This window comes from Notothenia coriiceps, unplaced genomic scaffold, assembly GCF_000735185.1.
Source record: "Notothenia coriiceps isolate Sejong01 unplaced genomic scaffold, NC01 NC01_scaffold00003191, whole genome shotgun sequence".
NCBI classification, from domain to species: Eukaryota; Metazoa; Chordata; class Actinopteri; order Perciformes; family Nototheniidae; genus Notothenia; species Notothenia coriiceps.
This window is the reverse complement of record NW_011335892.1, coordinates 178,591-200,860: the sequence shown is the minus strand read 5'-3', so window position 1 is coordinate 200,860 and position 22,270 is coordinate 178,591. Positions and strand designations below refer to the sequence as shown.

General features: G+C 40.2%; 5 protein-coding genes across 5 annotated transcripts in view; all 5 read right to left on the bottom strand.

Annotated features, from left to right (window-relative positions):
• The window catches only part of hoxa3a (homeobox A3a), a 30,360-nt gene extending 18,793 nt beyond the window's left edge, over positions 1–11,567 (bottom strand). Inside the window, exon 1 of the mRNA XM_010766186.1 lies at positions 11,392–11,567. The gene's annotated coding sequence lies outside the window, so the exon portion shown is untranslated. The remainder of the gene's footprint in view (positions 1–11,391) is intronic.
• Positions 6,623–8,090, bottom strand: hoxa5a (homeobox A5a). Its single transcript, XM_010766190.1, has 2 exons — positions 7,473–8,090; positions 6,623–6,873 (listed from the first exon to the last, which is right to left on the bottom strand). Exons 1-2 carry the CDS (start codon positions 8,053–8,055, stop codon positions 6,623–6,625), a joined length of 834 nt encoding a protein of 277 aa, XP_010764492.1. The 5' UTR covers positions 8,056–8,090.
• A 755-nt stretch (positions 11,568–12,322) lies between the features above and the next one.
• LOC104941138 (homeobox protein Hox-A7-like) lies at positions 12,323–15,596 on the bottom strand. The gene is given in 3 exon segments (XM_010766191.1): positions 12,323–13,403; positions 13,406–13,672; positions 14,607–15,596. Coding segments are annotated over 3 exon segments (792 nt in total). The 5' UTR covers positions 14,974–15,596; the 3' UTR covers positions 12,323–13,245.
• Positions 15,597–18,010: 2,414 nt separating this feature from the next.
• Positions 18,011–20,279, bottom strand: hoxa9a (homeobox A9a). The gene is made up of 2 exons (XM_010766184.1): positions 19,456–20,279; positions 18,011–19,092 (listed from the first exon to the last, which is right to left on the bottom strand). Exons 1-2 carry the CDS (start codon positions 20,006–20,008, stop codon positions 18,848–18,850), a joined length of 798 nt encoding a protein of 265 aa, XP_010764486.1. The 5' UTR covers positions 20,009–20,279; the 3' UTR covers positions 18,011–18,847.
• Positions 20,280–21,016: 737 nt separating this feature from the next.
• Positions 21,017–22,270, bottom strand: part of LOC104941130 (homeobox protein Hox-A10) — a 5,752-nt gene continuing 4,498 nt past the window's right edge. The window contains exon 2 of the mRNA XM_010766181.1: positions 21,017–22,270. This exon is cut by the window's right edge and continues 2,377 nt beyond it. The gene's annotated coding sequence lies outside the window, so the exon portion shown is untranslated.

Here is a 22,270-nt window from a genome sequence, read left to right as displayed (position 1 = left end):
AGAGGCGACATTTTCATATCTGTTAGACGCAGTGACCTGAGGCTCACCCCGGACTTGGACTTCAGTTTTGCATGGTCTGTTCAGCTCTGGGGAGTTGGGGGAGTACTTAGCGCAGGTCAGCACCTGGAAAGGTCCCTAAAGTATTTTAAAACATGTGCAAAAGACCTCAAACTATCCCGAAAATCACACGTCGCCCTACGAGTTAGACAAGGTGGAATAGGGGTCTTCCATATCTGCTGCAAATGGGCTGATATATTTAGAAAAAAATACAGAAGATTTTTTCTTCAAAAATCACTGAATCTAGATTTTGGACGCAGAATATTTAAAAACAGGTGAATTATTGACTTCCCCACAGCAACGAGAGACATGCCTCAGTTTATCCTCCTCAAAAATTGCTTTTCTCTCATGTTCACTCTGTTGCTGCAAGGCAAAGCTGCTCCTATCTCGTGTATCTTACAGGCTTTCTCACACCTAACTCATTGTAAATGGCAGCTGATGTACTTTCCGCCATACATCCACTGTATCCGTATGGCCGAGAGACCACCTGAGAGGCAATATGTCAACATAATGTCAGCGGTAAGACTACTTCACATCATATCTAAATTTACAGTATGCTGCCATTCTATTATATATAGGTGCTGAATAAATATGGGCCAGATCAGCTATTATCCACTGATTTTACAGGTCATTGTAGCTACTTGTTGCTATATGGACCACTTTTTTTTCTTTAATAACTTTATTAAAATATATTATTGTGATTCAAAAATCCGGCTCAGCCATACAAAAGAAGCATTTTAGATAAGACTGCAGGTAATATCTCCGTTATCTAGTCCAGGCCTGCAAGCTGCTGCTGTGTGTTTCAATATAAAGCATCTGGAAATCACTCGAACTATGCACAAAATATAATAGGATAATAATCCTCCAATTGACCATTGGAGCAAAAGGAAGCAATGGCAAACTAGCTTACACTATCTAAGCAATTTTCCACTAAATTTAAAAATCCATTTGACTCATAATGTGAATAAAACCCGTTAGAGCTGTGCGTTATGGATTTTATTTAAGGTTATAATAATCTAACAGCCAGATCACGGTGTTCCCTTTCAGAGCATATACTGTGAGGTGAAGGTCTATTTAAGCAATATACATCATGCTGACAGTTTACTGTAAATTTAGATTATCAGTGAAGTGCTGAGACGATAGTGACAGATTGCAGATGGTGCTCACAAGGTTTCCTGTCTATACGGATCCCTGACGGTGGGATAAAAAATCTTCTTTGCATCCAAGATGTGGCAATGATTCGGGCCAGAAAATACCTTTCACAGCTTTATGGACATATTTTGATACAGGTAAACGCTCATAATAAAAATATTTTCTTTTAACACTTGTGATTGTCCTTTTAAACCACTTAACAGCAAGGACTGGCAACGGAACGAGCTTTCACAATAACTCAGGATGGGCACTAGCTTTTATATACAGCTGCAAACTTTGATTAGACTAATAACAGTGAACTTCAGGCCTCCAATGATCGTTAATAAAGGCAAAGACAAGCTGCTTCTTCCTTTAGAAAGTGCATAGACAACTTCTTTATTCTTATAAAATAAAGAGGGCGTTTCAACTGATAGTATTGTGCCAGTATATTTCCGAGATGGACGACACAACTAATGTTTCCAAAATGGTTCCAAAGAGTACATAAACTGATAGGTTCATGTGCACTTTGGAGTTAGTTAACAAGAAGACTGTCAACGTTTGAATTAATAATAATTGAAGACATATGAAGTTGTGCATTCTGTTCAAAAATGTGGATTCATTTGGAAAGTATTTAGCGAAGATAGCCGTCTATCTGGTCGCTTTCATTCTTCATTGATTCAATAAACAAAGTTATGAATTAAAAAATGACTACATTTTGAGAATTTCATTTACACATTTTTGCATTTTAACACTTTTCAAAGTGCAATATATGTTGTGTCCGCGTGTGACGTTTCTTCAAATGTGCTAAATGAAAAATGAAATAAGATTGTCTAAATATAACTTTTATTTGATGCTCAGATGACAGTTAAAAAGTTTATGTCTGAAAAAGTCCGAAATGATTGGGCCTTTCTATGAAAAGGATCCAAGATTTAATAATTGTTTAGTTTTGGTTGGATTATTTTTTAAATAAGTTGTTATAATATTATGTTGCGTTCAAGAAGGCATGCGATTTTGCCGAGACCCAGTTTAAGCTGGGTAATGTTAGTTTCTGGTGTAAATTAGGTTTAGTTATAATCTATATTTGTTCACATTTATGTGTAATGGGGTCTCCCTACAAACATCTAAAGGTTACACAATTTAGTTATAAGAAATTGCATTCATTCCCCATGCGGTAAAAAAAAGGCCCAGCAAAAATAATTACGTATGTAGCGTAAAACCTATTTATTAACAAAAAATGTGTTTTTTGTATTTTCCCTCTACGAGTCACAAGAAACATCTGTGCCATTTCAGTTTTCTTAAAAGGCTTCTATTCAGAGGATCAGGAAGAGAGGGGCTAAATGTTTTTTAAGGGGTCCGGGGGCTCAATTTGGGGGCTGTGGGTCTTCCCATTACCCTGTGACCGGGTCGAGAGTATCAATCCTCAAAATGCAAATTTTTCCCTCGTCCCTAAACATATCAAATGCAATTTATTCAAAGGAAATTCACCAATCAACCGCCCTAATAAAACGTCAGCCACTCAATCTTGTTGCTGGGGACGGGTGGGGGGTCCCCTCCCCCGGTCCCAAACGCGAGGTCACCGCGCTTTCAGGGTTCACCTGGAGTGCACTGTGCAACATATGTAATTCAAAGCTATTCTGTCTTTTGTGTGGAGAGTCAAGATCGCTATTATAAGGCTGGCATCAAGCTCCGAGTGAACAGATGACGGAGACTTGTTCAGCGCGTAAACTTTTGACCCCAATTTTTCCTCCTCTTCTGCAGCTATCTCGCTCTCATCTGTCCCAGCCCAGTGAGATATCTGCCCCTCTCAACGAAAAATTGATTTGAACAATGTGTATATCTCTTGCCATCACGATGATCATTTTCACAATTTTCATAATTAGAGGAGATGCCAGCACAATACCTAAAATGCGATTGTAGCTTTATGATGTTTCCAACGAGGGAGTGAAAAGATAAATCCAATAGGCTCCCACTCAAGACTAATAGGGTTGTAAAATATGCAAATCATTCATTAGCTTATAGAGAAAATAAAAGCAGCCAAAAGTCTTTGTTGGAGGCAACACGTAAAGTTAAACTCCCATCTCTCCAGTTTCTCCTCCAGTGCAGGATGTTACCACAGGCTCTGTGTCCCTCGGTATATTCATTTTAACGCATTAATGCTTATTGGCAACGCCAAGCAAACTTTATTATCACGTCATTAACGTGAAGGCGTGTGTGCGCTCGGTACCGTGGATGTGTGAGTAGTTTCCCTCTCTCCATACTGCAGGGTGACAGTGAACTTGGCCTAAAGCGAGCTCTGCTGGTGGCTCTGAGAGGATGCAGATTTATCTTGGTGCTGTGGCTGACCTCCAGATGAACCTGCAACGCTTCTCTCTTTCTGCCTGGCAGTATGCCGCACATGGGGCCCTGTCGAAATGTCTCCTCATGAAATATTGGCAATGGGTTTATTTTCCAAATAGCCGCACTCTCAAAGTGTCTTGTTTTATTTTCAGTGTGTCTAAAATCGAACTAGAAAGATGCAGCATCTTCTTAGAATGGACTCATATGCATAACAAACCGAGCGATTGCTGCAGATTTATATGGTGTTAATTAAATAATCAGTGCACACCCATATACTACTGCTTTCAGTTTGATACAAAAAGAAACAATGAAAAAATGTAATAGATTTTGGGAGAAATCCACCTTGCATTTCCAGGTTTTTTCCCCACAATGTTGCCAGATAATACATACCGAATTGGTGGAAGTCCAAAAACTAATTTTAAGTAATAAAGAATATTTTTCCACAAAAATGCAATGGTTCTAGACATAATGATGCAGGCAAACACAAAGAAAACGTGGTGTTTAAGTTATGATGGCTGGCCGCCCAGTCACTAACTCAGAGAAATGTAGTCACAAGTGATTTTCTCCAAAAACTATAGGCACAAAAAGGTAAATCCACCAAAATGTATATAGGATTTCGTAGTTGGCCTCGAGGTTTCGAATTAGAAACGGCCGCACCGAGTCACACACTATTTAGTTTAAAAAATACGCAGGAAACTAAAATGAAAATGAGTTAAAAAAAAGTCAAAGATTATATATTTTTCCCCCATTTTAGTCCATGGTCTTTTGGCATCAGGGTCCGGCTGGTGGCTGGTTTGGCCCCGGCACTGATCGGACAAGAGGTCACCACAAAGCGAGAGTGACTTTTAAGAGGTAATTTGAACTTTTCAACCCCAAACACAAAACAACGAGGCTGACACAAAATGGAATTCCTTTTCAAATGTTTGTTCCCATGTTGTGTTTACTTGACACTGTTTACAGCCTTTCCTAAAGCCATACACTGTGCCAACATGTGGAGCGCAGAGCTCAACACAACAACGACTGCAACTTTTTTCCATGGATGGACCTACAACTTCCAAAAAGTTATAAGCAGATATAGAATCCAATCAAACAGAGCTAGCAGTACATCTGTAGGCCTGCACTAACGCCTATAGCTTTATCACGGAAACCTCCACACACACTTCCCTTTTAAACTTTCTGATTCACGGTCTGTGAATCCTCCAATGTAATAAAACGACAACAACTAGAAGTTTGTGGGGGTGGAAATGGACACTGAGATAATTATCCAACATGTAAAAATGGATTACGAGTTACACCACAGATGGAGGGAAACAAGTTACACGGGGAAGGAAGCAATTAAATAGCCATGAGCCGGACCCAACCCTGCGCAACATCTGCCGAGACCAGGATTCAGCACTGCACGACTGACGAATTAGTGTAATGGACTAATAGGGACAGATAGAGGGAGCAAATACAATAATAAGGCTGTTTAACACAGGCGGGCTGTTCTCTGGCTACCGGATAGTCTGCAGAAACTTACCCAGAGTCGCGGTCCTCATCCTGGAGAGCGTCCGGTCCATTCTGAGCAACACAGAGCAATAGACACGGTCTGTACCGGTCAAGTAACACTTACAGCCTGCAAAGAGAGAGTCAGACTAAGCTTCGCCGTCAGTGCGATTATATGTTATGTGCAATATACTGTCAACTCCCCAAAACCATAAAACTTACTTTAATGGCCACCACGTGACCGTTTATGGCCAGTGAGCCTATCTGGCCGCGCTCTGGATGATTTTTACGATCTAATTCATAGACAAAACCCCCCATTCATTTAGCACCCAAATGTCAGAGAGCCAGAATCGGCCCTAATAAAGTTTACAGCTGAAAAAGTCGAGCTGATTCTCCGAGAATAGCCCATGAGTCTGTGCGCAAAGGGGACGCCCGGCCATGCAGCCGGTTAATGGCCAAGGACCCCAAAACACCCCCATCTCCAGAGCAAGGTGAGTGAAATATGAAGTTTTCATTCGAGGGGGACCTGTTGAATTCAAGGATTTGATTTGACAATTCTCTGAAAGCTCACTTAAAGATTTTAGACCAAACAGCAAGGTCTGACTCCTCGCTTCTTTTACGCAGTCGTGGCAAATGCGTAAACGAATCTGGATTCTACAAAAAAGTTCACTCAATATAATGTTGCCGTTCCAGTAGAAAGTTTATTATGGCCATCATCATCATCATCATCATCATTATTATTACTATTATTATTATTATTATTATTATTATTATTATAGTATATTCTTGACTTCCAGTCTTTGAAAAAACATTTACAAAAAGCTAAACACGATGGAGTTATACACATAGGCAATGAGATTTACTGTGGGGAACCTCCACATAAAAACAGCTATGAGAAAACAAAGATAAAACACGTTTTACTCAGATGTTGCGTCCAGCTGAACAACGCAAACAGCAGCAAAAAAAATAGTACAAAATAAAGATGCAAGGCACAGCTATACTGTACATACAAGACTGAGTCTGCACCTCTGTCCATACATGTGTTTACAATGCACACAATGACCACACAAGGCTCACGCTCTGCTGGTTCTACTTTTGGAAGCAAGTTATCTGACAAATTGATACAATACATCACACAAATAAATACATACATATACAGTACATATATAGAAAACGAAGGCTAAACAGCTCAACCTCAACCCTCTTTTTATTAGGCTGGTATTGTTCTTATCACACAACTTTTACTGGATTTATTTGCGGTGAATAGGTAGCATTTCAAGCGTTTTTCTTTTTTTTCTTTGTCTGAACAGGAAATAATTTAAACAAACATTTATTTTCTTTCTTTTTCTTCTAAATCTAGACATAACTGTACATAATGTATTTTTTTCCCCTTACATAAGCATTACCACGGTGGAAATAAAGAGTAAATAATATTAAGGAATATAATGGGACAGTTGCTGGACATACAATGGGCTCAAGTGGGGTGTCCCTTGTCCCGCACACGGCCCGTTCACAAGTCTCTGCGCTTTTTGAATTAGGAGGAGAATTTGATATGACAATCTTTGTTTTATTTTTTTTATAGTGCTCGTTATCAGGGGTAGAGGAGTGAATATCAAGGCCTGTAGCCTCCCCCGCCTGCAGACGCCATGTTCATGCTCTTCAGCTTGTTGTCTTTCTTCCACTTCATCCTACGGTTCTGAAACCAGATTTTGATCTGTCTCTCTGAGAGGCAGAGGGCATGGGCTATCTCGATCCTCCGCCTGCGGGTCAGGTACCGGTTGAAGTGGAACTCCTTCTCCAGCTCCAGGGTCTGGTACCGGGTGTATGCAGTCCTGGCTCTCTTACCCTCTGGTCCTGACAAATCTTTTTACATAAAGAGAGTGGGAAACACATCAGATACAGTAAATGTAAAAAAACAAATAGTGCAGCAACTTTGTTTTATTACAATTCTTGCATTTTTTTTTAAACGCTGCATGTTTTGGTTTGTGGTTTTAAAGTTGGAACACGACTAAGTAGATCCCTTAGTTATTGCAGAAACAACCAGTAGCGTTAGTAAGATTTACACATTTTCAACTGCACCTTACGAAAAGTAATTCACATGGTCAACTTTGGGTATTTGACCTTAAAATAAATACAGTATATTTCATTACAACAAATTCTCAACGTGTAGGTTATATCGAAAACATTTGAACTGACTTTAAAGTTATATTTTATCTCATAAAATGATTGCGTACCTAGTATATGGTAACAGTACTGAAAAGCACCAAACAGGTGAGATGCGCATGGCGCCACATGCCTCTTATAGTAAACATATTTTCTACTAAAATAATCCAAATCTGTCCTGTTTTGATAACATTTAAAACGTCTCATAATATATAAACACAATTACACCTTAACCCAACAATAACACAGCAACAGATCTATAAAATCAATACAACATTACTAAAAGAAAAGCACTTTACCATGATTTATATGAAGTTTTCTCATCCACGGGTATATCTGTGGCTGTGATGAGTCGGTGACATTTTGAGGAGTTGTTGGTGCGCTTCCCGTAGGTTTCTCTTCCTCGAGGGGGGAAGATTTGGACACACAGTCCCGGCTGAGCAGCAGCGAGCCTCCGTTAGAGCTTGAACACGGGGTGTTTATAGAGTTTTTCACGGCTCGGTGTTGAGATTGAGTTTCGTGGACCGGGGAAGAGGTGGCGACCGAGGAGCACGGTAGTGGGTCAGGTGGTGGCGAGAGAGACGGTGTCCTGTTGTTGCTGGCAGACTGGTTGTACCTGACCGGCTCCACCGAGGGTGTTGTCGCCGCTGAGTGACTCGGGGAGTAGCCTGGTGTCTGCTCGTCGCCCACAAAGTGTCCGGTACCGGTCCGACCAACTGTTAGGTCCATCCCGTTGTAGCCATAGCCATACCTGTTCGAGTGCATGGCTGTTGAGTCTCTGTATTGCTCGTTTTCCGTATTATGGTCTCCATAATTATGTAACTGGAAGTCCGCGCCATTGGGATACCGACCGCAGAATGAGTTCACAAAATAGGAGCTCATTTGTTGACAATTCCTCCGTTCGCTCGTAGTAAGTATTGTTGTTGTTTTTATAAAATTCAAAGGTAAAATACTAAACCTGTGTGCTTGATTTGTGGCTCTTATGGTTTAGCGCGTCCTATAGCACCCTTGCACAATTTATGATGAATTATGGAAATGAGTGGGACATGGACTTGATTCTCTCTTACGTAGGCACCCAAATATGGGGTACGGCATAGTATCACGTGCTTTTGTTGACCAGTCGTAAATCCTGCTTGGTGACCTCCAGAGGTAAACTCGTGCACGGAGGAAATACTGGGTGGGATGAGAAGGGAGCGCGCCCCCATGCGCTCGTGGCTAGGGCCAACTCTGAGCTACGGTTTGGGTGTTTTGAATTGTCGTGGTGCGCCATCCTCTGGCCAAACTGGTGCACTGCCTGTCTGCGGAGCTCTGTGAGGCGTGGGCTCCACACGGGGTCATTCGGAGGTTAACGACCATTGCGGCAAAAAACAACGGGCTCCTAAACAATACAACAAGTGACATGCTGAGCGTGCAATCTCTGCGAGGACAGTGTATAGAAATAATTCGATCAGAATATGTTATTCATGTTATGATGAGGATATGAGTGCAAATAGTGTGCGCAGTTAATAGAATAAAAGCCCATTCAAAACAGGGCTGTGTTTTTTCTCTACACTTTCTTTTATATTCATAAAACAACTGAAGAGCGACGAATATGGGAACATGTGAATAAATATTTCGGGTAGGATAAAAGCTAAACATCACATTATCGAATATTAACACATAAACTTCCATTCGAGGCCTGTACTTTATGCCACGTTGAAGAATTAATACATTTAAGTATAGGCTATGAACGCGCGTAAAGCCACGATACTGTCTATTTTAGGCTATTTAAAATGTAAAGATTTCCAACAACAAGCTCTCCAATTATATAATAAGTTGTTGCGTGCTACTGGGTTTTATTACGCTTTCGTATGAAAGCAAAACCTCATTATATTGAATTGAACACTCAACATCTTTTCAATTGTTTTTTTGTGTGCTTTTATGCTTTGGATATATCAACAGATCGAGAACAAAACCCAATGTGTTCTATGGGCAGCTTGGTGTCGATTTGTGTGCAGTCACCGTTCAATTTATAAAAACAAGAGACGCAATTTGAAGTTATTGAGAAAGGAAATATTCGAAACGATGAATGGATGAAATGGGGCCAAAATGTTTAATGCAAAATTATTTCCTGCCTTATACAGATGATAATTAATAGTTTCGATATTTGCATTGTGCCCTAATGCATCCATTCGGATGGCTGAACGTTACATCACAAAAAGGTATCATCGTAGTATTTTATGTTCCTTTTATTGCGTTACATCTTTTTATGATATACCATTTTTTGTGATATTGCCATAAAAGTTTTGAAGCAATTGTCTCATCGGTCGATTAGAATACAACAGAAGCATGAGATGGTTATCAAAACATAATTCAAACTCTCAGGGAAAACGTTGCCCTATACGTTAGAAAAAAACTAAGTATTTCTGGCTCTAAATGTACCCTGGCCAATGCACACATTATAAATCATCTACTATGACCAATGTTCACCCTGAGCAGGAGTACAAAATCAGAAGACCCGCAAACAGACACGACGCCTAAATGGTGGCATGACGCCTCGTCCGTTTGGTTTTCTCTTTGTGGAATTTTTATGGCACTTTCGTCTCTTGAAGGCAGCGGCTTGTCCTTTGCTTTCTTTAACATGCTGTTTCCCAACAGCAGCCCCTTTACACAGCACAAGCCCCATCATGTGTTTCTGACAAACATAGTGAACCAGATATTATTTATTCTGCTTCAGGTATGTGCTCCCTTTGCGGTAACAAGCCCCCAGAACGCACGGTGTGAGGAAGGGTGAATACCGTGCTCACAAAATCCAGTTGGCCCACACTAAGAGAAGACCTATGGGGTGTGTGTTCAGTCATGCTCCAACAGCTGATTTATGGCTGGCCAATGGCAACAAAGTTCCCACGAACATTATTTCAAGCCAGGGACACACCCAGGAACTAAATAAGGAGCAAAAAGAAAGGAGATGAAAGAAGTGAGTGCGCACTGGTGTCAAACACGTTGGGCTGGGAGCGAGGGGGCCAAAGCTGCAGAAAAAAGGAGGGCAGTGCACTCTGCAGGCACATTTGCACACATACACACCAGCGTCTTAGAGTATAGCAATTAAATACTTACTGAGAATATTTTAATTGCACTTTATGCCTAAATTACACACGGCTGTAAAACGTCTTGAACGAACTGTATTCACATTCAGGCTAATTATTTAGATAGAAACATATATATTTGATAGAATACGAACAGCAAAGCGATCCTCAAAAATACTGGAGAAAAAAACGATTGGATATTGAAAGCAAGAGCAGTCAAAGCAAAGCTCGATTGGTTTTGTGCATTACAATTGTAATATGCAGATTTCAGATATGGACAATGCACACCATATTTGATTAAAGTAACTATACATTCCCTTTTGCAGGATTAATATCTTGCAATAATCTGTCCATGCTTTGAATTTAAATCTTCAGAAGTTGATCGACTAGTAATTTATCGCAAGAAACAAATCACTGCAGTGTCTCAATATTCTACATTGGGCTCGCTAAATGCATTCAAAGAAACAGCATTAACCATGTTTATGTGCAATTACAGAGTGCAAATAATTTATATCCAACCGAAATGTTTAACTTGTCTGAATTCGATTGGAGGGAAGCCTCTATGTTTATTTAAGGTCATTTATGCGATAAAATAATCCTGTTTTTGTCACTGAAAATGTGCCTGTTTATCAATTCAATGTGCATCATCCAGCATGCACCTGTGTGGTTAATAACACAGTAAAGCATGGTGCATTTAAACACACAAGTAAATTAGACTTGTCTCTCCAGCCTGCACTGCAGGACATTTGCAGCAAAAACGGACAAAGCTGCAACCAAAGCAACTCCAGTGTGTCCACAGGAGGGCGTTAAAGAGCACCTCTTTTAGATGGCATCTGCCTAATGATTTTTGCATCAAAAGGTCCATCCACATTCAAATCCAACAACAAACAAATACGGCATAGAAAGCATGCAAAAGCCAACAGGAAGATAAAACAGCACTTGTGTTAACTCATCTCCGCTTAATCAGATCTTAAGCTTCCGCAATTTAAATCATAATCAAATCAAATAACATTTAACCATGTCTTCCAACCGCTGGATATTTAACCAGAAAACAATAAGTAGCAATACTTGAACACAACTGTATTATTCTAAAGGTTGATCATTGTAAATTGATAGAAAAAGCAAACAGAGTAATACGTTTAATTTGTCTTACCTTGTGATGGTTTCTGCCTGTGAACAGGGGGAGGTGAGGAGAGGGAGTTGGCAGGTGCTGACGGCCGGTGACGGAGGGAGGTATCCAGCTGAGTCCCCGGACGGAAACTGGGAATCCTGGGGGTCAGTGACGCACCGGGGCTCCGTCCACCCATCATGCCCAAACGACAGCAGGGCACCCTCAACGATCCAGTCATGACACAAAGTAAGCTCCTGCCCGACCGAGAGAAAACTCCAAATTCCAAAACCGGTATAAAACTGTAGAAGGTCGCTGGTGGAAAACAGCCGCATTGAAGCCCGAGACCGTTAAATGAAAGGCTGCTCTATTCCACTATTGGAAATTATATATAAAAAGTTCATGTTCATGGCTCCCTGCCACGTGACAAGCTGCGACCAATGGGAAGACGAGTCGGGTCGTAAAGTAGTATTGCCATGTTGTAAATTTTCATAAACAACAACGGATTTATGACCCAGTGCTGGAGGAGATGGGAAGCGAAGGGAGGGGGGGAGAAGGGGGAGAGAAAGGAGAAGGAAGGGGGCAGGTCACCGTCAGGCGCCATCTTACCGAGGACAGAGGGAATGCAGAGTTCAACAGCAATTTCCCTTCATCTGCAGCCTGCCCCATCTCGCATCCTCATAGTTCACATTCCCAAACTAAAGTGTTTACCTTACACTCATAATGGACTGCAACAAGTTTCATTACATGCAACATGATATTGGCGTCAGTCAACAGCACTGACTGGAAGCAACATATTATTACTCAACCGGTACATGTTATGACTGATGATTATGATCATATTTGATGTGGGTAACTTAATATGACATGCAAACAAATGCTTGGTAATAGAAAAAGCATGTAATGTCATTCAAATATATTTTCATTATTTAAAACATCCCCAGAGGTATACGTTTTTTTAAAAATATTTATTGGTTTACATATTACTTATACAACTAAACGTTGGCACTAAATAGGTATACATCACAGTTTTTGCACATTTTGAGTTTACTTATTGTACACGAACAAAAATAAATGCCTTTTTTCGGCTACTAAAATGTACTGCTGTTAAAATAAAAGTGCATGCGTTTATTTTTGTTTTAGCATTCACAGACAGCTAGTCATTTAACCTGAACATATTTCTGAATAAAAAAGGCAAGAATAGTTTTATAATTGCAAGGATAAGACTTCAAACGTTCACGTGAGGGTGTTGCAATAATAAGCTATAGCTGACTTTCCTGGAATCTGAGGTAGGTTACATATGAAGGTCATATCAAAACAAACAAATATAGTTGTTATGATGGGATGTATGAGGGGCAAATAGTAGCCAGGTGTCGAAAACAGGTACATTTACATTCTAAGTGAGTTATATTTAAAAATATCACTAAAAAGTAACAGTTACTGAAATGTACAGAACCATCTAAATCACAGTTGGATGCATTTAACTAACAAGACATTTATTTGTAATTCGCCTACTCAAAATAAGGCACATATGCGCAAAAATAATAGCCTACTTGTTTCATAAAAGTTGCAATAGTCTGTGGAGAAAAATACTCGAATAGGTAGATTCGTTTATTTTACAATCCATTTCAAATTGCGCTGAATTCATTGTGTCGGTGTTTTAATGCGAGCAAGAAAATGTGAAACATAAAATAGGTAGTCTTTCGTTAAGGAATGTTAATTCAGTAGATAATCAGGTTACATTTTCTTGCATATTTAAAAAATATATATCATATGGATAGGCAGTTCATATCGGTATTCCATGCGGAGCCTTATTATGTATTTTGGGTTTGAAATAGTGGCATGCAGCCTACTGTTAAATGTTTATTACATTATTGCCTTCAGCTGTCGTGTAATTAATCAGCATACAGCTCTGAGTGCATGAATGGCATGGTAAACATTTGGGATATATCCCTTACGCATTCTAATGTTGTGGTTCTTCCATTTAATCCTCTGTCCGTGCGTGTCTTTTGTTACTTTGCAGCCGTTTCTGACTCCAAACCGGGGCTCCGTGTTTCACCAGCTTCGGGCTCTCCGGCCTCTGAAACCGCCTGGATACCATCGTCCTTTTCCCCGGGGGCCGGCACCGGGCCCCCCTTGTTGTCCTTCTTCCACTTCATCCTGCGGTTCTGAAACCAAATTTTGATTTGCCTCTCTGTGAGGCAGAGGGCATGGGCTACCTCGACCCTCCTCCTGCGGGTCAGGTACCGGTTAAAGTGGAACTCCTTCTCCAGCTCCAGCGTCTGGTACCGGGAGTACGTCTGCCGTCCCCGCTTTCTGTTTGGATCTGTAAGATAAAATGCACTAGCTCTGTATCACTTCCAATAAAACATTTGTCTCGACATGTATGAAATGTGACGCTTCATAAAGCATTTATAAAAAAATTAAAGTGGTGTTGAAATTGATGACGACAATAAAAAACGTGTAGGCTTACTTGGAATTATTGTGGGGCTCATTAATTTAGTTGTGACTGCGCAATTAATTGTGGCTTACATTTGTACATTACACCTAACCAAATACACACTCATACGAACACACTCCTCAAATCAGTAGGGGATATTATTATTTTTAAAATGTCTCTGCATCTATTTAAAGTAGTCCTGCTGGGATACTTGGTGCATGCCTCCTTTGAAACTCTGCATGCTTTTCCAATTAAAAGCCAGCGATGCTCTGTGCACCTAAGGAGCCATAAGTAATTAGATTACAGCCTCAACACCCTCACCCTCAAAATTATAACAAATGCCAATGTTCCAAATTATTTTCATTCTAAATCCACTTGACTTCTTTATGTAACAGACAATACTGGTGGATATTGATCCAGCAATGTGCATAACAAATAGTTTTAGAAAATACCAGAGCTTCTGCAGTGCAGACCCAATTAGAAAGGAGCTGCAGAGTGCAAGAGAACTGATTTACACAACATGCCCTCTTTTTTACAACCACAAAGGGGAGAAGAGGCTATAAGAGTAATAGGAGTGCAGAGAAACCCCCCAGCGGCAAGGTCTCTGCGTACTGAACACACAGAAGCGCTGGCCAAATGAATTTATGGCTGCAGAACTCATTAGTTGCGCAATAAAAGTTTTACGATTCTTCCCATGCAACACCAATGGCTTCACGAAATTAATTGAACCACTAACGGCCAATGTAAGTATCCCAATGTTTTGTAAAAGCATTGACCTGAGGGGCTTTCATATAGCATAAGAGACAGTATCAGCAAATACCTGATCCTCTCATCCAGGGGTACATCCGGTATTGTTTGTCCGGCGGCGAGGTGAGGGGTCCCGGCTCCGGATGGCAGCAGCTGTCGGTGAACAGGCGGCTCTGGTCAAACAGGCTGCAGTGCAGTGGGTGTGCGTCCTGCCCCCGGCCATATCCCGAAGTAAACACGGGGCGGCTCTGGTACACTGCATTGCTGACGCTGTAAACTCCGGACAGAGACGGTGCAAAGGCGATGGCCGCAGCTGTGTGAGCCGAGCCATAGTCCTCTCCACTGGGTCCAATACTGCAAGAAGCCCGCTCCACGTTTGGAAAGAGAGAAGTAGCCGTCGTATATTTACTAAGAAGACCATCCACATAATAAGAACTCATATTTTTTCTCTCTGATTTGTTGGCCCAGAATCCTCAGTGTCGTTTTTACGAGGTAGCGTGATATATGACAGCAATACAGCCTAGATTTACACCAAACCCCATTTTTACTCTGGACCAAAGAACTCATCCACGTGACGCAGGCCTGGCAGCTCTAAACCAATCAGCATGCAGACAGGGGTTTCATTATGGTGCAAGACTGCAGAGTGGGATTAACACTTCACACACAAACACATACATGTAAACACACACGAGAGAAATTATCACAATCCCAGTGATCTAGAGGTAATTTAGGTTGTATAAGGTCATGGGCTTTTGTCATATTTCATAGTAGTCCACTACAAATAATCATCTATTTAAAAATATGTATTATTTTATTTGTGTTTACCACCTCGGAATACATTGTGCCTTCCTGAAGGTAATAATCGACACATACTCGTTCATATACACTTATAAACAATACATAATAGCTGGATAATATAGTTTGATATTCGAACTAAAAATATAATAATTCCGACAGAAGGTGATTTTTATTGTTACTCTTCTAAATCATAAATTGGCCTACAGTCGCTTGCTAAAGAAAATATGTTGATTATATCATTTATGTAAAAAATATCGGTACAGAAATAGTGCACAATGCAAGTTTCTATTTTTACGTTTAAACAAGATAGTGTTGAATACTTTCTTCCAAAATATATTTCGAGATTTTCTTAGTTGAGAATTTAGAAACATTTATTATAATAATAATAATAATAATAATAATAATAATAATAATAATAATAATAATAATAACACCTAATTCATCCTCCAAATTTGCTTTGATTTTAACGGCTTAACAATGTTATCTCAATAAATTGGCATAAAGCATGTCTTTAATAAATACGCAGAGTTACAAGAAAGCAAATGGTTATAGTGACAATTAAAAATAACTATTCAAATTTGAAAAATAATAATGCATAATATACCCTGAATTTGCCAAATATTTTAAGGTAAAATATTGATCTTAGGACATGGAAAACTGATTGCGTTATTATGTGTTCATAATTAAAATTGTAAACCCCTTTATGGAAATAGTATATTTTAGGACATTACTAATACTTATTCATGTTATATTTCATCTAACTATTGCTTTACTATTTCTACTATTACAAGTTCAGTTTGAAATGGTATGCGTCAATTAAGCCGTCGAAACCTTAAAGAAATAGAAACATTGAACAGAAAGCGTTTTATCTGCAGGGCGGCAGCAGTAATCCTGCAGTCCGCGTGCTCACTTCTTGCTTCTTCTCTGCTGAGCCATAGGCTGGAGAAACAGTTTCTGCACTGAGATTGTAAAAAGGTGTGAAATTATTTGCGTGGTCTCTTAAAAAATGTTACTGCAGTTTGTTTCCCAGTGCAGGTTCATTGGGAGGAGTGTTAAAAATGGTGGGGTGATGTTGTGGAACAGTGTCGCCACCATCTGGGGACTTGTGGGGACTGCAAGGTGGAGAGGCAGCATGTGCGCAGGCGTTGTGTTTTCCTGCTGCAATCAAGGATTAAATACGAGATAAAAAGGGAGAGACATATCTCAAAATGTAGCAGTATGTTTCTTCGGTTGTGATTTTATCCAAAGTACCGATTTAACAGAAATGTCCAGATGTATTTTTGAATAAGCAGTAGGCCTATCTGTGTTTGGAGCTAGCTGCTGGCTTTATGGCTCTTTCTCCTTTAGGAAGGGCCAAGCTAAGGAGCAGAGGGCGGAAGGTTCCCAGGTAGAAACAAAGGATCTCTCCAAATGACCATGAGTCCTGAACGTCCCCGTCGGGGAGAGTCCAATAAAGCTGATCATTTCCGCTCGGCCTTTTGTCCAAGGTGCAGTCCCACGTAAAGAGAAGAAAAAACAAATGGGTGCCATTCTGGAAACGGCCTAATTGTGTCTGGACGGCCATAAAGCCATTACAACTGGAATGCCAGACAGTGTAGCAGACCAGGCGTTTTATTGCACTGTCTCTGCTCGAGCCTTTGAAGTTTGGGTCCATCTGCGTCCCCTAACGCGTCACAACAGCACTCCAGTTAGTTTGACTAAAGTCCTATTTACCCTCTAACTACAGTAATCTCCCAGTAGATGTGTTGTGTTTAAGAGAACTTAACAACCTGGTGTATGACAGAAGCATGCTGATCGAGCATCAGATGTAAAGCTCTGCAGCTAGCTGAAATGTGATTTGTTGCTTCTCGTATTTGCTATGTCCTTGTGCCAAATATTTTTTCCAACATGCAGAGACTTGAACCGGCCTTGCAAACGTCCTGTTTTAAAGATAGAACTCTTCTCTAAAACCTTTGGTATTTACCTTTTGAGTACAAGCTGCCTTTTAAATCCTCTGAGTTGTTATATTTCATAATTTTAGTGTTGTAGATTGGTTATGTCGACATGTGCTAATGATGGAGCTTTTTGCTGAGCGTCCTTGTCATATCTGAGCTGAACAGCAACACATCGGCTGCATTATTTCGGGCTTCAGCTGTCGAAGACCTCGATGTCTTTTTTTGTTTTGTGTCCTCTCGCCTCGCAGCGCTTTGCACCCCATAAAAGGTTATAGCGGTAATTGTCTTTTACGGCTGTATACAGCTAACAACATCCTCTGCCAAGACGCAGCTCCGTCCCCAATCCAAGAACACGCACAAATTCCCCTTTAAGTGTGTGCGTTTATTAGTGTTGGTGTGTTTTGGTGCTGCAAAATGGAAAGCTTTAAACGTTTTTTAAAACACATTTAAGATGTTATTTAATTGTATTGGGCCTAATTCTCCATAAATGAATGTCCAATAAATTGATATTTCTGTATTGCAAAATGAAAATTATTGATTGATGTTATTTATATATTGTGTGTGTGTGTGTGTGTGTGTGTGTGTGTGTGTGTGTGTGTGTGTGTGGGAGGGGGGTTGATATCTAGTTGACAGCAATAACCTTCATATTAACCGGAGTGCAATCAGCGTCCAAAAAAATACTTTTTATGCAGCAAGCAATCATTTATAAAAAACTATAATTTCAGTGTGAAGCCGACGTGAAATAAAAATGTGACGTGCATGCATTCGCAGATATAATTTGTTTTATTTAATAAATAAAGTACAAATTACATTTGTGAACCAAAAGTCAGACGGTCAGCAGACCGTGAGGTATTCATTAAGTAGCCTACAGTGTTTTATTTAAATTTCTCTCACTAACAAACAGTATGTACTTCCAAAATGTTACTCCCTGAAATTCCAGCATCAAATGCAAGCAAACCTAGCCTATAATCTGCCATCGAAAAAAAGGTTATTGTAGGTAGTTGAAAGACATAGGTAGTCAATCGTGTCGTGTGATTTAGCTTCCATAACATCTTTTAATTTAGTATTTTAGCATCTTCAAGAGGTTTCTGAGGTCTATTCACCACCTACTTCAAAATGCAACCAGTCTGTAATACGGCTCCAATGTTAGATTCAAACTCAGGGTCATCAGTCATAGTTCTAAGCAGTAAGGGAGAAACAACAATAAAATTAATACATTTTTACAAACTACGCTCAGGTGACTCTGAGATGGACAACAAATATAGCTAAGAACCGGAACACGCAGCTAAACATCCATACACAAACGAGCACATGGACCAGGCCAACTAATACACTTTAACGAGGTATTAATTAAAATCAAAATAATAAAAGAACAAATACAAAACGAGTGGGCACCGTTAAAATTGTGCAATATAAAGGTAGTCGCATCAAACTAAAGCCCAACATGCTTTTTTTTACAGGACAATTAAGCCTAATAGCTTCTGTTATATAGAACAATAAGACAATGAAGTTTAAAAACAAGGTCCAGCAGAGTTAAGAGCTTCCACGCACAAAGCTCGCCAACAGCCAAATGTCTAAAGGTTCAGTCAATCCCTTTCGGTGCGCCCTCTTTATTAAACTTCTTCATCTTCATCCTGCGGTTCTGGAACCAGATTTTAACCTGTCTCTCGGTGAGGTTTAACTGCCTCGCCACCTCATACCTACGGTCCCTGGTCAGGTAGGCGTTAAAGAGGAATTCTTTCTCCAGCTCCAGGATCTGGTACTTGGTGTACGGACAGCGTTTTTTTCTCGTGGCACTCGCGTGGAGCCAGTTGGCCACAGGGTTATCTGGAAAAAGTGAGGGGGGGGGGCGAAATTTGTGTGAGGCCTCGGTGCTGAGTAACCCAATTCGAAAACAAACATTACTCATAATTGGACTCAGAAAAAGAAAAAAACTCTAAGATGAGAAGAAAATGACTACACCAAAGCTACACCAAATAAAACTATTTCTCTCAACACACGGCCACTTTAAAAGCTGCGAAAGGTTACCTTATAGCAATGGGAGCTGGGCCATTAACAGTCCCCATAAGGAAATGGCACGTTCAGAATGGCATCTGTTCAGACGCGCACCCCCATCACGCACCCAATCCTCACAGCTAAATGTGGTATAAATAGTAGACTATAAACATTGGGGACTCTGCAGTGACTTACTTGGATCCAGGCCTGGTTTCTCTTCAGCTTCTCCGCTCGTGTCCCCTGCGTGGACGGACAGTGCGTCCTTTTCCCCCGGTGATGCCGTTGCTACGGTTCCGTTGGCGTAATCAGAGAGCAGCAGCGCCGTGTGAGAGCCGGGCAGCGCGCCGTCAGCTCGCGCCCCTAGACCCTCCGGTTTGATTCCGTAGTGATGGGTCGTCGGTAATCCGGCCATGGGCAGGGAACCGGACATAGGCTCCAGCAGCCATGACTGATAGCGGCTATCTGTATCTGCACCGACCGGGCCTTGATGATGCCCGTAGTGGTGATGGTACATAGAGGAAACACTGCCCGGGAACTGAGCAGGGACGTGGCTCCATGATGGCCCGAATACCGGAGGTTTGGACGGGAAAGTGCAGGTCCCGAGCTCGCTGTGGTCGCTGATGGAGGCGGGATGCCTGGAGTGCTGGAGCCCAGGACCGGAGGGGTATCTCGGAACAGAGAGCTCCTCGCTCTCGGGCAGAATGAGGGAATCGACGTAGTAACTAGTTAGTGTTCCGGATGTCGACATGGCAGAGAAATTACATGTACGCAGTCATACAACAGATACATGCAAAAAGTAAAACGCGCACACACACACCACACACACATTCACACGCAGTAAAGCCAGCCTCACAAAATAACAATGTGGAGAAATCAAGTAGCAACTTGGCCCCACAGAGAACTACAGTGAGCTAGTAATGGGGAGACAAGCTGCCACGCCATTGGGTAGCAGTCACACGTGATCATAAAGGCTGAACAATAAAGGATAAATCAATCCCTTTGGTCATTAAATACTCACCCGCTCTCCTATAACAACCTCTAGTTTTAAAGCTAAGAATTATGAATTCATACGTTGGATCTGTTTTCTGTAAAACAGAAAATAAAAAAGAAGTGATGAGTAAAATAAATGCTACAGTATCCTAACCTGCTTCTGCTTTTAAAATCCCTTCTTGGTTGCACAAAAAGATACAGTATGTTTTTAGAGGCCTGATTTTACGAGGTACTTTATAGGACACGTAAGCACCCTACTATTGCTGCTCACCTAAACACGTTTCAACCACCACTATATTAAAGAAACTAAGCAGCTCAAGGCTGAAAGAGCGCCTATAGCCTATCTCAAATAACTTTACAAAGTGCATTATTCATTTGATTCGACTGTATCAGATGCAGACATCTTCCAATGGCCTTGTTCTGCATTTTGCATTTAACACATTTTACGGACAAAACTGCCAAACACCAACAAGTTATGCAGGTCATCTAAAATAAGTCTAAAATACTTATTTTCCCTCTCACATTTACTTAAACAATGTAGTTGTTTTGGGGCCTATACTAATTTACACACTTTAGACGCATTTAAGCGTATGATGTATTTTTTTTAACAATAACCACATTTTGTGATTTAGACAAGATATTTCCACATCAATGTAAATGTGCAGGCTATCAACAAGTAATGATTCACATTACAGCATATGTAGTTTTACGAAGATATTGCAGCACTACATTTCCAATAGTCAAAAGAAAACAAACACGAGATTACTACTTTAAAAATGAATGAAATTTTATTTGGGAAAATGTGAATAAGATGAAAATTGAGCAGGAATAGTTCAGTTACAAAATGTGTCTTGTTAGTTGCAGGTATTAGTTTGGCAGTAATTACGATGTTAAACTATACCTATATACCAAATAAAACAGTTACTGGATATTAAATAATTGCATTTTATATAATGTAAAGCAATATTTGGGTTAGGGTTAAATATAAAATATAGATCATATGTTGAAACAAGTTGTGAAAATAATAAAATTCAAATGTATAAAGATATTAAAAATAGATAGACAAAGATGAACAAAATATGCAGTATTTGTGTTATTGATCCACTGAGTTGATTCACGATGGCCGAATATTTATGAAATAAGTTCCTATTACTATTACTGGTGGTTCCCGGTTCCTCCCTGCTTAACCCTCCGTTAAACCCGTTTATTATTTACACTGCCGTTATCACTTGTATGGGCCTATATCTCGCCATCATCACCACCCTCAACAAATTAACTCTGATGACTGGGAGCAGCCAGTGCCTCGGTGTAACGTTACACTTAAATAGAGCTAAAAATATGTGTAATGTGGTGCTTGTGGTTTTCTCCTTTTAAAATCAAATGGTGCGAGCAGTGGTGGTGAACACCAGGAGACAACAGCACATTTAAAATGCATGTTGTAAATATTGAGCTTGTAAAATTTAACAGACAAATTCAATTAATGTTATTAAACAATGAGCAAATTGCGCACTAGAGGCGTTAACATAAAAAAACAAATCTAGCTTTATATTTGTTGGAGTTCTTAATAGTTTAGCTGATAATAAATGGATTACAGATTGAAATAATATAAAATTAACAATATACTGAGATTGTTTTTATTTTAGAGAAAATGCATTCTTAACTTCATCTTAATGTGGATATTCCCAAAAGGGTTTAACTGTGTGCGTATTATTATCCACATTATCCTAAACCTTTCCCAAAATCGCAGATCACGTCTACAGAGCAAAACCTTGAGTTCTCGCATATTACGCTGCATTTTTATTTAATTATTACCATCAAAATAAACGGAGAGCTGGGCCAACACCCCACAAGGCCACAGGCAATTCTCATGCAGGAATTGTTTCCACTCTGTTCTTACTATTTAAAAGACGAAAAAATACGCACAAGCTGTCCATAATGTGCATACTGGTTGCAAGCTATCACCTCTGTGGTACTTGCACTTTATTTGGCAAACAGACATCAAACAACCCGAGGGGGGGGG